This window comes from Neoarthrinium moseri (genome assembly GCF_022829205.1).
Source record: "Neoarthrinium moseri strain CBS 164.80 chromosome Unknown scaffold33_Wmoseri_CBS_16480, whole genome shotgun sequence".
NCBI classification, from domain to species: Eukaryota; Fungi; Ascomycota; class Sordariomycetes; order Amphisphaeriales; family Apiosporaceae; genus Neoarthrinium; species Neoarthrinium moseri.
The window spans coordinates 111,243-125,923 of record NW_026055147.1 but is presented as its reverse complement, the minus strand read 5'-3'; the positions used below and the strand labels follow the sequence as shown (position 1 = coordinate 125,923).

Genomic DNA, 14,681 nt, shown 5'->3' with positions numbered 1-14,681 from the left:
TAGGCGCTATGGCGGAGGGCGTGTTCCTAATTAGGCGCTGTAGTCGCTGTAGTCGCTGTAGTCGGTCGCTGAGCGCTGAGCTGAGCTGAGACAGCACCGGATATAACTAGCTGGCTGGCACTGGACAGGTGGCCGTCCTTCCGAAACCTTGGGCCTTGTTCGTCAGCAATCCCTCACTCAGCGATGGTGCACAACACGAAAGACTTTGCTGTCCGCCTGCTCCTCTCGTTACAATGAGTCAGATTGCAAGCACGCCGGGGAACTTGCGAGCTTCCCGTTCTCGACTTCACAAGCTGAGGACCATGACGAATCATTTAATGGAGACAAGAGGCGGGGGGTTATCCTAGTGGCGGGTTCTGGCATTCCATGGCCCAAGGGTCTGAAAGGTGCTTGCGGCGGCTTATGTAACAGGGGGTCGATAGTCTCCGACTGCCGACCGCGGCTCCCAAGTCGAGATGGCGACAGCTGGCTGTTCGTGAACCACTCAAGACTGATCACCGGGGAGCCCAATCCGGATTTCTGCAGCTCGTGAGATGGATGCATCCAACGTCATCGGTATCGCGAGTTATTTGACATACGATCATCATAGTGTGAGATAGCGAGCCGCATGAAGGCATATCGCAGGGTCTGCTCCTGTTCCAATCCTCCCACATGAAGTACGTGGCGGCAGAAAGCTTGTGCTAAACCTAACCTCCAGTCTACGCCGCACCACAAAGAGTAACGTTCTATCGTGGGGGAGATCGCTGACAGAGCTCTGGATGGGATAGGGCTGACAAATGCTCTACATGGCTAGTTCGTGCGCGAGACTGGAAGTTTCCATCGCCCTATCTTGTATTGTTCGTTCATGGAGATTGGAAGGCCTGTGTCGTGCTCTGTGACGGCCTATTGCTCGCGAGAGAATGGCCAACGTGATACAGATTTCGCGGCGAGTGACTGGCAGGATAACCTTAAGAGAGCAAGCAATATTCGGAACGTTGACAGTTATGAAACAGGGGGCCTTCACATGTGGTCTCTACAAGCAGGTTTCGAAAGCGATTTCAGGGTTCCAACCCGGGTTTGCAGTCTATATTCTACGCCCAGGCGACGTAGTAAACAGCCATATAGTACAATCCATTTCAGTGGCCGCCATGCCGATGCAGCGTCAATACTGCCATCTAATCCTTAACGCCGTCCCTGGTCTCCCTCCAAGTGCCGAGCAACATGTGGCAGCAATCCAAGGGAAGATATAGCCCCCTTGTTTTGACCAGAACGCCGAGCTTTTCTCAGCCCCCGTGACTCCCTAACCGTGCAAAAACAGTGTTACTCTGTATGGAGCGAACGAACAAGTGAACCAACCCGCTGATGTTGACCACACAAACAAATGCAGCAAGAGAAAACAAGAAAAATCCAGGTATAGAAACAGGCTGGCTATGAAGCAGCAGCAACGGGCGTCGGGGCTGGTGAGCTGGCAGCCGGCAGACTCGGCGGCAAGCTTCGCTGCTCAGCGTCTGCGGCGCTGGCGCTGGCGCTGTTCTCACTCTTGACTTGGCTGCCTTCTTTGTTCTCCTTGTTGCTGCTCTCGGCAGATGCTGCAGATGACTCCTGGGTGGAATCGACGGGGAGCGGCTTGGGAGGAGCGGTCCAACGAGGAATCTCCCACAGGACACCGGTGAAGCTCTTCAGCCGGAAGCCCCCCTTGGCCCATTTCCGGCAGGGCTTGCCAGATCGGTCGAGGGCGCGAAGACCAGCGTTGATAGCACCCTGGTTGGCCTTGGGGCCAAGCTTGTGGTACGTGCCAGCGCCCGTTCGGGCCGTAGGGTCGATGGTACCATCCTCGCTGTAATATAATGTTAGTATAGGGGAGAATCAGAACAAGCACGAATCAGTCCAAGCCATGGACTAACATGGATGGACGATGCGTAGTGCGGAGGAAGACACTTACAGTCTGGGCTTCTTCTTGGGGCCCGGCTTGCCTCTAATCTTGGGCTCGCCATTGAGAGCAGCAGCACCCCTCTTCACACCTTTCTTCTTGGGGCCGTCGGCCGGAGGTCCCATGGGGCCCTGTGACGGGGTGCCAGCAGGCGCCGGCGTCCCGGGGTTCGACTCGGATGCGTTGTCGCCATTCGAGGCAGCGGCAGCCGTCTCGGTGGGCAGGGTGGCCGAGGTGGCAGGAGACTCCTTGGTTGGAGTCTCGGCCTTGAGCGACGAAGGGTCGAGCAGCTGGCGCAGGCGGTTGGGTGAAACCCTCAGCGTGGTGAGAAGCGACGGCTTGCCGCCCGACTTTCGTCGATCCTTCTCCTTGGCAGGAGTCGCCGTCTTGGTCGTTGCCGGCATGCTGTTGCTGGTGTCGGGCAATTGAGAGTGAGGTGAGCTGAGGTGCTGTGATGCCTTGCGGTGGGTGTGGGTTGGGTTTATTGGTGATGGCAGGCAAGACGTGGTCGTGGTGGCGGTCGACGGGTGTAGGGTGGGAAGGCAAGAATTTTCTCGGTGGTGAGGGTTGAGGGTGTGGTGTGGTGGTGAGGTTGAGGTGAAGCAAGGTTGGGTGGGTGGTTTTGTGCAGGACGGGCTTCGCTCTGGACGTTGGCTGGTTTGGTGATGCGAGGCAGGGCTGATCCACCGCGGCTTTTGGGATGCGTGACGGCAAGGCAAGGGGCCGGACGCAAATTTGGCTTGTTCACACAGGGCCGTCGGCGTTAGCACCGGTGGTGTGGTGCGGTGCGGCGGCGATGGTCGTTCGGGCGTCGTGTCCCAGAGGCCAGAATGACAGGAATGGCGGCGACGACGATGGATGGGAACAATGGCGATGGTGACGGGGGCAGGTGGTGGGAGGATTGGGTTTTATTATGGGGGCAGCCATGATGTCTGGTAGGTTTGGGGCTTTGGTCTCATTTTCTCTCGCATTTGGTCGCAGCGCCCGGCGGCGTGACAGACAACAATAAACGACGGGATGCTCATGCTTGGGGTCAGGTCTGGTCTGCGGTGGTCTTCCCAGCACCGCACCTTTTGCCTGCGGAGGGCGAGAAGGGCAAGGGACGACGCACGCACGCACGTCCCTGCTCTCTGCTCTCTGCTCTCTCGCGCGCAAACCCACAGCCGGATGACCGCCCCAGCCCAGCCCAGCCAACCAGCCGCCCCCTCCTCCCCCCCCCTGTCCCGAAAGCCACGCTCTACACAGTACCTAGCTTCGAGAGCTTCGGGTCCCCTGTCAGCCGTCTGGTCCATTGTGGCCTGAGGCACCACCCTGAAATGCTATGGCAGCCTCCCTGATTTTCTTCTTGATCCTCTCCCCCGGCTGCCCGCTAGTCCCCAATCCAGCCTGCTCGTCCACGTCTCCTCCATTTCTCACACGGCCGACGCGGCGCGAATTGTTCGAGACACACTCACACTTTCCCGTTTGCGGCACTAAAATCCTCGCTCGCGTCTTTGTGGCTCATGGAGCCCGTCCATCCACTCTCCACCAGCGCCAAGATGCTCACGTCTTACTCCGTACGAGGTCCCAAGTCCAATGTGTCTTCTCGCCGCCCCCGGTCGAGTTGCATGCCTCGGGCTTCATTGTCCTCGTTGTCCTCATGAGCATTGGCATAGCATCATTTGTGCTCGACCATCTAGTTGATATGTATCCGTCTACCGCAGTATTGAACTGGAGTTGAACTCTGGATGGAAGAGGAGAATCCAGCCGTTTCTAGCCAACGAGGACGATAGTTGCCTCGCCCCCTGTCCTCGCTCGGCCATTCATCTTCACGCACAGTGGCCATCTAGCGTTGGGGTTCATCAGAAATTGTGATGTGTGTCGGTTGCACGATTCAAGTTTGGCTGCGTACGTGCCGGGTCTGGACCAAGGACCGAGGACCGGTTCGAAGCATAGCCCAGCATCGTCGTGGGGATCCAGCTGTTTCCTGTTGACCATGCGCAGTACTGATACACCCCGTGGCGATCGTAAGCGCAAGCGTAATCTTCCGCCCGTCTTCCAATAGAACCGTCACGGCGAGGCCACTTTCCATCATAACCATCTCCTGGGAACCTGGCTAGCCCCCTAATAACTATCGATCAAGGGATGCTCTCAAATTATTGACTCGGGCCTGTTGATCCGATTGCTCCCGGATCCCAACCAACTCCGATGCCTTCGTTGGTGTGCCTTTGATACCAGCCGAAGTTGTACCCATTCAATTACAGCACCAGCACCCTGGATCAGCTGCCGGAAAGGCAAAACGTAGCGCTCGTGATGCAAGAACAAACCAACATCCATGGACGTGGGTTACTTTTGGTCCAGGCTCTGGGCATCCACGCAGCAATTCCCCGTGCCGTCGCATCCCCATCACAGCTAAACTCTAGCTGCCTTGCACCTCGCACAGTCGTGAGATGCAAACGTGACCCCTCCACCAGGATTGGGCATCAGAGCAGTTGTGGTTACATGTCTATTTCAGCCTGCCATGAGAACAAGTACTAAGCCACCTGCGCCTTGCAATCCGGCTGCTCTCGAGTCTGCATGAACTTGGGAATCTGCCGGCTGATGAGTACCACCCATCCAAAGGCAGCTGTCAATTCAAAGCAGAGCATCGACTGCAGGTAGCATCACCGTCGCAACTCCATTGGTATCCGAGAACGTGTAAAAGTGTGCGAGTCAAGAGACCTAGCCCGGGCTGCTTCGTGCATCAACCGAGGGTAGAGTCTATGCACGCCGCCGCCACCTTTTCCCAGGCTGAGATCACACACCTCCGATGATGCCCCAAATGCCAAAGAAAGCCTTTCCCCCTTCAACACCGCAGTCTCATGGCGGGTTGCATTAAATTTTCACGCCGCATCGAGTTGTTGACATGGCTCAGCACGTACACAATTGTGCACCGATCAGCTTTTACGAAAACTGGTGAACGTCTACGATATCACAGTGGTGCAAGCAGAACTACAGGCCGAGCTATACCAGCTGTACTGGGTGGTGACCATACGGCGCTCTGGTTCATAGTGACAGTATCAAAAGTCACGGTTGCTAAGTAGAAGGGGCAGAGTGATGCTACCCGTAAAGAAGGCCAATGTTGTTTCTGTTGGCCATATCAAGAGGCGCAATGCTCATACATGGTACCTATCAATCCAAATGTGTAGAACTTCCATCGTTCCCATGCGTCAAACCCATGCCCTTCATTTTCCTCCATTGGCGCACTTACTGAGAACGACTGTATAGCTGATTCAACCAAGCTTCCAACGCCGTACCTTACATCATTGACTTAAAATACCAAAGGGGCTAAACAGCCAGGGGAGCTTTTGAACCAGTTCTCCGTATGTCGTTACTGGCAGTCTTCATTGCCGCTCTACTATTACGACAATGATGGTGTTGTTAAGGAGGCAATGTATGTTGTGGCCTGACTGTCCCGTAGTTGCAGAACCTGGCTCATTCGGCTTTCCGTGATGGCCAACTTGATTTTCTCTCGGTTAGATATTGGGCCAAAACCAACACCAATGTCCCTAGGCCCTGAACAAAGGTAGCAGGGCCACAATTCTCGCACCTCATGATCGTATGGCCAGGTGACTTTCTCCGAACACTGGACTAAGAGTCATAGGCTCCATATCCCTAGAACCATGGCCTCCTCTGAATCCTGTTCGGTATATACGATTTTCTCTCTCTCTCTCACTTCATCACCTCTGCATCGTCTGCAAGATGAGAAGCCAGAATTTCGTCTCTATATTTATTGCTTTGGTCCAACTCCTCTCTGTAGGATCTGGAGCTTTGCCGCCTCGACTGCCGCTGCCTCCGGCATTTCACGGAGATCAAGCCCTGGTCGTCGACCGTGGGCCCTTTCCTGGAGCTTCCCCGTGGCCGACACAGTTGTCTTGTCCGCCCGAGAAATCACAACTACACCGGAACCAGAAGGAGGAGACCAGTATACAGAGAAGAAGTGATGTAGTCGACAAAACTGATATCGATAACGCCCTAACCAGAATCCGGCAGAGCGTTGCTGACTTACGGAACGTAACCGACAATGTGGTGGTGGAGTTGCTGTCAGTGGGCCAAATGCTAGACAATGTTCAAGCAGTGATGAATGCGAGCGAAATCGCATCTGCAACCTCGTCGACTGCGTCAGGGTCGAGGACAACATCGACCCAAGCATTCAGCAGCTATGCCAGTTCTTCATTCACCAATATGAGTAGGACTAGCAGTACAAGCGGTATCTGGAGCACTGGATTGTCTACTTCAACAAGTGCTGGGAGACAATATTCCAGTGCTTCTCGTAATCAAACCACTTCTAGCAACCCTCCAAGGGTATTCACGTCAACGTCCACGAAGTCTGATGGCGTGCTGACCGTCGTACCAATCACGTCTTCCGAGAAGATTTTATTCTCTTCTTCCTCGTCATCCAGCCACCCTGTTAGTAGATCATCCTCGGGTCCCTCACAAGGCGCTCGAAATAGCACTTATGCTACGAGTCATACTCGTTCGGCCTCAACCATTTCGAGTGCTACGAGTTCTACATTATTTACGTCGATGCCTTCCAAGAGTTCCGAGGTGAGCTACTCGCAAGAATCAGAGGTTGACCTTACAACGACTGTCACATCGACAAGTACCCGTACAATAACGGAATACGTGTCAGGCACAAGGCCACCAGATAAGCCGTCACCTAGCTCCTCGATGTTCTCGGATCGCGTGACACATAACACCTCAAGCTCCTGGTCAGCTTCGCAACCGCACTCTGCCACATCTTCTCTCATGGGCAGCAGCCAGTCATCGAGCTCGATCAGTACCAAACAATCGAGTAGCAATGGTGGTTCCAGCAAAACGACAGCACAGACCTGGAGCTCCTATACTAACACCTCGGGCAGTGGTGTCTCCAGTAACCCAGCTCACTCAGGGGCTCAATCGAGTGGCACGAGTCCATCCGCAAATGAGACGGTATCGGGGCATTTAGGGACAGGCAGTATGACTACTGGGCCCTCCGTTGAAGCATCTTCACAAAAAGTCTCAAGCAACATCTTCTCATCCTCCAAGCCACAGATGACAACCTCCAACACCGTAAAGACCACATCCAGGAGCTCGGCTACGAATCTGCCAGGATCTTCAGCGAGTTCAACAAGTCTGACTCATTCCGACAGTTCTCCTTCCAGCGCGCTGGCCACCAGCTCTTCAACTGGTTCCAAGAGTAGTGCTACTAGTGAAGTAACCTCCAACAGTAGCCAGTCCTCAAAGATCACTACCACAAGTACAGCAGAGTCTTCTATGACCACCAGCCTCTACACCCCAACCAGCAGTACAAGCGGCTTGACGCACTCCTCTGGAGCCACTTCAAGCTCAAGCTTCTCCTCTGCGGGCACCAGCCGACAGTCCAGTGCAGCGGAGCCGTCGTCGCAGATCCAAACACAGTCCCAGAACACCGTGGCAAAATCGAGTAGCAAAGATGAGACCTCATCAGGAAGCTCTTCCGGAACAACATACCAAGGTTCGAACAGTGGGATGACTAGCACGCTGCCTACGACCTCTGGATCAAGTATCGCATCTACAAGCACCGTGATAAGCAGTACCATGACAAGCAGTACCAGGGCAAGCAGCACTATAACAAGTACAGTAACTACAGCCTCGGGATCCAGCGCCACGTCGACAAGCACAATGAGAAGTAGCAGTTTGACCACCTCATATACTAGCGAGGACAGCAGCAGTACGTCCTCTACCTCGGCGGGCCAGCCTTCATCCACGGGATCCACGGGAACCACAGGCAATGGAACCAAAACCACTAGCCCGTCGTCGTCGTCGTCGTCGTCGTCATCGTCACCATCATCATCGTCATCAAGTATAACCTCATCGAACGTGTCCACCAGCGCAACCTCTAGCTCAGCGAGTCACCCTTCATCCACAGAATCCTCGGGAACCGCAAACAGTGAAATGAGCTCGACTGGCTCATCAACGTCGTCGTTGTCATTGTCAAGTACAATGTCATCCGGAGGGTCCAACGGCACATCCTCTAGCTCTGCGAGCCACCCTTCATCCACAGGAACCACAGGCAATGGAATGAGCACGACTGGCTCATCGTCGTCTTTATTGTCATCAAGTACAAACTCATCGTCGGGACCAAGCGGCACATCTTCTAACTCAGCGGACCATCCTTCATCCACAGGACCGACGGGAAATACAACCAGTGAAACGAGCTCGACTGGCTCGTCAGCATCGTCATCATCCTCATCAAGTACGGTCTCATCTGTAGGGTCCAGAAGCACTGCTTCACAAACAGTGTCAACGAGTACCTCTACGCAAAGCACTTCCCAAGGAACAGGGAGCCCCACCACCGGCTGACGAGGCATGGCGAGTCTGTTGCAAGGGGGAGAAACGACGACATGATTGAGAACTTCACGGATATGACGATTTGGTGGGTGGCGGGATTTCGCAGTGGAGGAGCCTCGAGATCTAAAGAGGAACTGTCGGCTATGTGACGTGCGCATGTAAAGTAGCTCGAGCGGTAGTTTTCAAGGATCTAAGTTGGCGATTCTGCTTTACTGAATTTTTGGATATCCCGCGGACAAATCACGGTTATTGCTGTAGACTCCGTATCCGACTTCCCATCAACTCACGAGACATTTGTTTATCACTCCGTGACATGAGTATGTATAAGAGACATGCCCAAAACGTGGATGCGGCGTTATTCGCTATTTTCAGGGGCCAAGCCAGTCGTCATGCCAGGCATAATCCCATCTATCGGATACCCAGCTTTCTACTATACTCTACTCCGCGCAACCCGAATGAGGTCCGCTCGCCAGCTTTTCCACCAGTCACGCCTGTGAACATGGGCACGAGCAGAGACGGCCCTCTGTCCACACAGGTATAAAACTCCCAAGGTACACACCAGCCCTGTCTAACTCGCCCGCGCGCTCACACCAGGGTCGTCAGGTTGAAGAGCAAACCGCCCTTGGCCTCGGCCGCGAGCACCGAGTCGCGGAGGGCCGCGCGCTCGGCGCGCTCCTCGCTGATCTCGTACTCCTCGGGCAGGTCGACCTCGTCGGCGCCCGTCATGAGCTCGGCGACGGCCTTGGCCGACAGCGCCGCGTTCGGCATGCCGTGGCCCGTGTAGCCGGCGCAGATCCAGAGGCCGTCGCCGCCGCCCAGGCCGGGCGGCACGGGGCCGACCCAGGGGCTGGCGTCGCGCGAGTAACCCATGATGCCGGACCACTCGTGCGTGGGCACCAGGTCCTGCTTGGCGTCGAGCTGCGCCTCGAAGGCCGTCTTGCCGCGGTGCGCCGCGGCGGCCTCGGCCTGGTCCTTGACCGGCGACGTCAGCGCCTCACGCAGGCTGAGGTCCATGCTGCCGCTCAGCTCGCCACGGAGCCACCACTTGACGGGCTCGTCGATGGCGCCGTCGTCCCAGACGCCAACGGCGTAGTCGCGGGCCAGTTGGCGGCCGCCGCCGAAGACCAGCTCCGCAGCCGGCGGAGGCCGCTGGACCAGGTAGTCAGTGCGGCCTACGGGGTTGCCGGGGCTGTCGCTGTCTCCGGCGAAGTAGAAGGTGTGGCCAATGTCTAGCGGCGGCTCGCCGGGCTGCGAGGGCTCGTGCGGCGGCTTCAGGGCGGCGACCTGCCCGCGCGTTGGCACGATCAGGTCGGTGAACTGCGGCAGCAGGTGTGAGGTGTATGCGTTGGTGGCGAGCAGCACCGCCCGTGCGGTGATGTGGCCGCGCGGTGTGTGAACGATCCATGTCGGATGCGATCCGCTCTTCCTGTCTGATGCGTTGCTCCCGGCCGTTGGGCTCATCAGGTTGGCAGGCGGGTCAACCTTCTGCAGTCCCACCACAGGCGTGTTGGTCTGCAGGTTGAAGCCGCCGGCTTCTGTTGCCAGTAGGCGCTCGAGCACGAAGGCCACGAGCTTGTAGGGCCAGAGACTTGCGGCGTTCCATTGGACAACGGCGCCCTCAGCGGTAGGAATTCGTAGACCCTCGAGAGACAACTCCTTGCGCTCGCCCTCCAGCAGATACGAAGGCCCGCCGTTCTCGCCCTTGGTGACAATGGCTACGTTGGCGGCAAGGTCTGGGTACTTCTCGCTGAGGTTCTTGATGACATCCTTGGCGAGGTTGAAGAGAGATTCCGAATAGAAGGCATGCACGCCGCTAGTGGAGTGCCAGTCGCAGGGAATGGAATATTCCTCGACCAGTGACTTCAGATACGTGTAGTTTCGAAGCTCAAAAGAGGCAATGTGTGGTGCTGCAGCGTACATGGCCGGCTGGCAGTGACCTCCATTCTGGTATCATGTTAGTCACAGCACATGGCTTGGCAAACTGCGTATAACTGCGACAATCTGGGAAGGAAGACGAGAGCTATGTCACAATGGCTTGCCGACACTGAGGGTGTCAAATCATTTTCTGAAATTGGAAGCCGGTAGAAAGTACCATCGTTACCATCACCTGGCGATGATGATATGGGCTCAGGTTCCCCCTTTTCCAACCTGAGAGAGGGCTCCCGCCGTATATCTCCTTTCCCACACCCGGTCTGGACTGGGAAGAGATAGAAAACTTACACGGCCAGTAGCACCCCAGCAGGCCTCCCTCGCCTCCAGCATGACGACATTGAGGTCCGGCCTGCGCTCCTTGAGCGTGTGCGCGGCGATGGCGCCCGTGATGCCACTCCCCACAATGACAACATCGGCCGAGTGGGGCAGGTCGGGCGTGGTACGGTGGCCGAGGAGCTTCTCGGACGGCTCCTTGTGCCAGTACGAGCTTGTCGGGTTCTTGACCGGCAGGCCGGCCTGGCCAGGTAGGAGCTCTGGGACGATCATGCTTTTTGCGACTGGATTACAGGCTGGGGATCGCAGAGAGTGATGTAAACACAGAGATTTGTTCCCGGGCTACTGGCGGTGACGGGCCGCTGACCGGGCGAATATCAAATTGATGGTGGGGCCAATAGGGGCGGAGCGATGGAGGAGCACAAAGACGATCGTACGCAGATTGGAGAGTAGACCTATTGGGGAGGGATCCACGACATCCGTGCTGTACTCGGAAACAACTGCAGTCAAGACGTGCTTTTAAATTTACATTGTAGCTTCACGCTTGGTAGCGTAGTATCTTATGCGTGGAGCGACGGAGCAGACCATGTGCAACATTCCAGCGAAATTCTAAACCATATTCGCGGCCGGAAAGTCATAGATGATCACCAGAAAACAATAAACGCCATATCATTTCGGGCATCTATCTGCTTGCTTTTCAAGGACGTGACCTTTCCCCAACCGTACTGCGCTACATGTGACAGAGAAAGACCAAGACCAGTTGTGTCCATCATACAGATACAGCTTAAGCACGCATCTTTCTTCTCTTGCCGATCTGGGCAGAGAAACCAGTCTTGATAGCCTGGACGGAGCGGCGAGAACCGCACGAGTTGCAGGTCAAGAAGTACAGACGGTTCTCTCCCTTGTTGAGCTCGGTGATGGGCGATCTGCAAGTCTTGCACGTGACATATTCAACTGGGGGGTATGGTTAGAAAATCTAGGCAAAGGCAAAGCCGTCTCGCGGCGAGAAGAACGCAAGACTTACGGATATATTTCCTCAGCACGTTCTCAATCTGCTTCTGCTGGAAACGACCCTTGATGACCAATCTGTTGCTGCCGTCGACGGAACCGTTGGTACCCAGCTCGGAGAACAGGTACTGGACCACGTGCTCCGACGTCCGGTTCATGCGCTTGCAGATCTCCTGGATGTTGGCGAAGATGGTCTTCTTGTTGCCTTCACGCAGACACTGGGGCGGGGGGATCTTGTAGCTGCGGGAACCGCTCGAGGCGTGGTCGGGGTTCTTCTGGGACAGCAGGCTGAAGAAGCGGCTGAGCAGCAGGTCGTAGCTGATGGCCTTGGTCTCGTCATGCTGCCAGATGCCGGTGCCCTGGTCCATGTCGCCGGACTGCTCCTCCTGCTCGACCTCGGCCTCGTCCTCGCCACCCTCCTTGTCGACCTCGAGGGCGGCGATCTTGGCAGCCAGCTCGTCGGCCTCGTCCTTGGTGACCTTCTTCTTCTTCTTTTTCTTCATGGGCAGAGCCAGCCCGTCCTCGCCAACCTCCGGGGCCTCGGCTCCGTCGGCCTCCTCGGGGGCCTTGACCTTCTTCTTCTTCTTCTTCATGGAGGAGAGGTCCAAGCCAGGCTCGTCGGCGGGCGCATCGTCGGCGGGGGCTTGGCTGGGGTCAGTAAAAGCGCCAAGGGCGGCAGACAACGGCGGCGTACTGGGAGAATGGGACTGGGCGGTATCCTTGGGCTCTTCGGTGGACGCCATGGTGGTGACTTTGCCGTCTGCTTCGACAACGATGGCCTCTGAGTTGAATACGACCGACTTTCGCTGTTTGCGATCGGGGATGTCAGGACGGTCCTACAAAGTTAGAATGTCAACACTGGCACGGACGGCGGCGGCGGCGGCGATGCGTGAAGGCAACGAAAAGAGAAGATGGCGGAAAAAAAAAGTGGTGTTGAGATGGGTCGATGTCAACTCAGTCGCCCCTCGGGATTAATCACGTCGTCTTGGGGGTGGGTGGGAGGTATGACTGTGTGTCATCGCCAAGTGGCTCCGTGAATTTTTGGTGCGTCTTGCACCAGTGGTGGGCGGCTGGTCGGGGTGCACAGATCATCCATTGGAGGGGTAAAATTTAGCTTCCACTGGAAGGGAGGGGACGGGGGGCAACTGGCAACAGCTCCCAGTGCTACCTGGGGGGGCTGCCAGCCTCCACTGCCAGCCCTGGAGCCTGGCAGCCCAGCAGCCCAGCAGCGACCAAGCAACCCAAGCAAGCAGCAGGTTCCAAGGTTCCAAGGTTACTGGCGATGGTAGGCGAGGGCTCGGGAACTGCGGGCTCGAGCTGCCCAGCTAGTGTTGGGCTGCATGCGCGCGCGCAAGGTGTCGGGCGGGTGATATGTCATTTGGAGACGAGCATGCACTATCCGAAGCAAACCACTCGGTGTTCGGGTGCTCGTCTGCGAAGTTGCGATGCCGGACGGGATCGAGATGCGACAAGAAGTAGCACATGAAGACTCACCTCTGAAGCGTCCGCCATCTTTGCGATCCCCTCACAAGTTAATTGCGCTGATCCTTCTGTAGTGCGACCCGAGTCCAGGCCTGGGCTTTGGTGAACGATCCTGGTCCTGGGAGCTTGGTCGCCGAGATGAATTGCCCGCGTCGAGGTGTCGAATGCGTTCCGATCCAATGTGTGTGACTTGTAGCTTTGTTTTTGGCGACCGTCTGCCGGGTGTTGCAAGAGGTCGAGAGTGATTTTTGTCGGGATGCAAGCGCGAAAGGGAACGGATTGTCCAAATGACGTCTGGTTGGGAGTCACTCTGGCACGACGAGCGATATGACTGCAGCAGTGGCCCTTGTTCTTTTCTTTGCCTCACGCTCCTACGAGCCCGCGGGCCGTGTGTTTGGGTGCTGTCTCTGCCCTCTGGAGCCTCTGACTCAGGTGTGACTCCACGCAAGCTGCTGCTTAGGTTGGGCCCCAGCCTGCAGCCTGGAGGGCTCCCACTCACCGCTGTCTGCTGTGCTGCATCCCGGTGACAGGTACCTCGCGGTTGGCGCATCATCTGCTGCTGGCCCAAGGTACCGTGGCGCCCCGTGCCTGCAGGCCAGCGCCTTGTACCCTCCGTCGAGCCTTATGCCTCTCCGCCCGCCAATCAGAATGGCCGACCCCGACCCAGCAGACCGGCATTCATTCCCCGGCCCCCATGGCCGACAACGACACCTGATCGCAAGCCACTGCCCACGACCAGTCCCGGACATTGGTCGAGAGCTCCGAACTGAAACCCGCAGCAGCTGTCGACTTCCCATCGCATCTCCTCCCCCGTCGACGCGAATCCGTCACCGGCGCCAGCTCTGGCTTCTGCGCAAACTTCGTAGCAGCGGATTGGCTCGATGCATCGCTTCTGCCAATACTAGCGAACAGCTCGCTGTCCCTCCCTTTCCGCCGACCCAGCTCCGTCCGCGGAGCGTCTTGCCCACTTCCTCTTCCACAGCCCCTCGGCCCTGGCATACTGCCAATATGTCTCTGTCCGACTCCTTCGCCATGCCCGACGCCTCAGTCTCGGACAACGATGACATCGACTCCCTGCCCTCCTCGACCACCGACTCGTTCAGCTCCGAGGACGAAGACTACGATGCACAGCGCGAGTGGGAGCGGAGCTTAGAGCAGTTACAGCTGCTGCTCACCATGATTTTGGTCCCCTTTGCCGGCAAGTACTTTGGCCGGAAATTCGCATACTGGAGTAGGTTCATCCCTCCCCCCCTAGCCCCAGCGATTTCATACTGACTGTCGCTTTCTCCAGGCTGGGCGAGATACATGGAATGGGCGCACAATGTCGAAATTAGATGGACGAACAAGAAGGCCTTCAAGGCTGCCGGCGTAGCCGAGGCTGCGTCATCTCTTTGAAGCATGGAACATATATCGATGGGTCTGCTTATACAGACAGCGTACATAAGGGCCGTCCAATAATTGGGCGAGATTTGCACATAGGCGTTGCGCGCTGCTTGCTCATAGAGGCATCTCGATTAGAGATAGACCCGAGGGCAAAACCGATATCTCAAGAACACGACTTTCTCCATAAAGATCTACCCTGATGGTTATCATGGCATTTAGCGCCACCGCCGACAACCCTAGAGCTACAGTCACTTTCGGAGGCCTTGGCTACCCGGAGCACAGACCTTATAGCCTGAGGGCGAAACACGTCTCATGTTCTTAGAAGAAGGACCAGTCAATTGAAGATACAAAAACTAGTTGACCA

The 14,681-nt window shown here is 56.5% G+C and overlaps 6 protein-coding genes across 6 annotated transcripts; 2 read left to right on the top strand and 4 right to left on the bottom strand.

The window, feature by feature from the left end:
- Nucleotides 1-1,407: 1,407 nt before the first annotated feature.
- On the bottom strand, nucleotides 1,408-2,313 carry JN550_008091 (uncharacterized protein; the record flags this gene model as incomplete). The annotated part of the gene is made up of 2 exons (XM_049320015.1): nucleotides 1,408-1,816; nucleotides 1,922-2,313. The coding sequence occupies 2 exons, from the start codon at nucleotides 2,311-2,313 to the stop codon at nucleotides 1,408-1,410; spliced, it is 801 nt and encodes a 266-aa protein (XP_049169878.1).
- Nucleotides 2,314-5,629: 3,316 nt separating this feature from the next.
- JN550_008090 (uncharacterized protein) lies at nucleotides 5,630-7,110 on the top strand (the record flags this gene model as incomplete). The annotated part of the gene is made up of 2 exons (XM_049320014.1): nucleotides 5,630-6,884; nucleotides 6,956-7,110. 2 exons carry the CDS (start codon nucleotides 5,630-5,632, stop codon nucleotides 7,108-7,110), a joined length of 1,410 nt encoding a protein of 469 aa, XP_049169877.1.
- Nucleotides 7,111-7,197: 87 nt separating this feature from the next.
- JN550_008089 (uncharacterized protein) lies at nucleotides 7,198-8,259 on the bottom strand (the record flags this gene model as incomplete). The annotated part of the gene is made up of 2 exons (XM_049320013.1): nucleotides 7,198-7,785; nucleotides 7,831-8,259. The coding sequence occupies 2 exons, from the start codon at nucleotides 8,257-8,259 to the stop codon at nucleotides 7,198-7,200; spliced, it is 1,017 nt and encodes a 338-aa protein (XP_049169876.1).
- Nucleotides 8,260-8,824: 565 nt separating this feature from the next.
- JN550_008088 (uncharacterized protein) lies at nucleotides 8,825-10,717 on the bottom strand (the record flags this gene model as incomplete). The annotated part of the gene is made up of 2 exons (XM_049320012.1): nucleotides 8,825-10,183; nucleotides 10,460-10,717. 2 exons carry the CDS (start codon nucleotides 10,715-10,717, stop codon nucleotides 8,825-8,827), a joined length of 1,617 nt encoding a protein of 538 aa, XP_049169875.1.
- A 511-nt stretch (nucleotides 10,718-11,228) lies between these two features.
- Nucleotides 11,229-12,964, bottom strand: JN550_008087 (uncharacterized protein; the record flags this gene model as incomplete). Its single annotated transcript, XM_049320010.1, has 3 exons — nucleotides 11,229-11,398; nucleotides 11,469-12,288; nucleotides 12,947-12,964. The coding sequence occupies 3 exons, from the start codon at nucleotides 12,962-12,964 to the stop codon at nucleotides 11,229-11,231; spliced, it is 1,008 nt and encodes a 335-aa protein (XP_049169874.1).
- Nucleotides 12,965-13,582: 618 nt separating this feature from the next.
- On the top strand, nucleotides 13,583-14,329 carry JN550_008086 (uncharacterized protein; the record flags this gene model as incomplete). The annotated part of the gene is made up of 2 exons (XM_049320009.1): nucleotides 13,583-14,165; nucleotides 14,226-14,329. The coding sequence occupies 2 exons, from the start codon at nucleotides 13,583-13,585 to the stop codon at nucleotides 14,327-14,329; spliced, it is 687 nt and encodes a 228-aa protein (XP_049169873.1).
- Nucleotides 14,330-14,681: the final 352 nt, after the last annotated feature.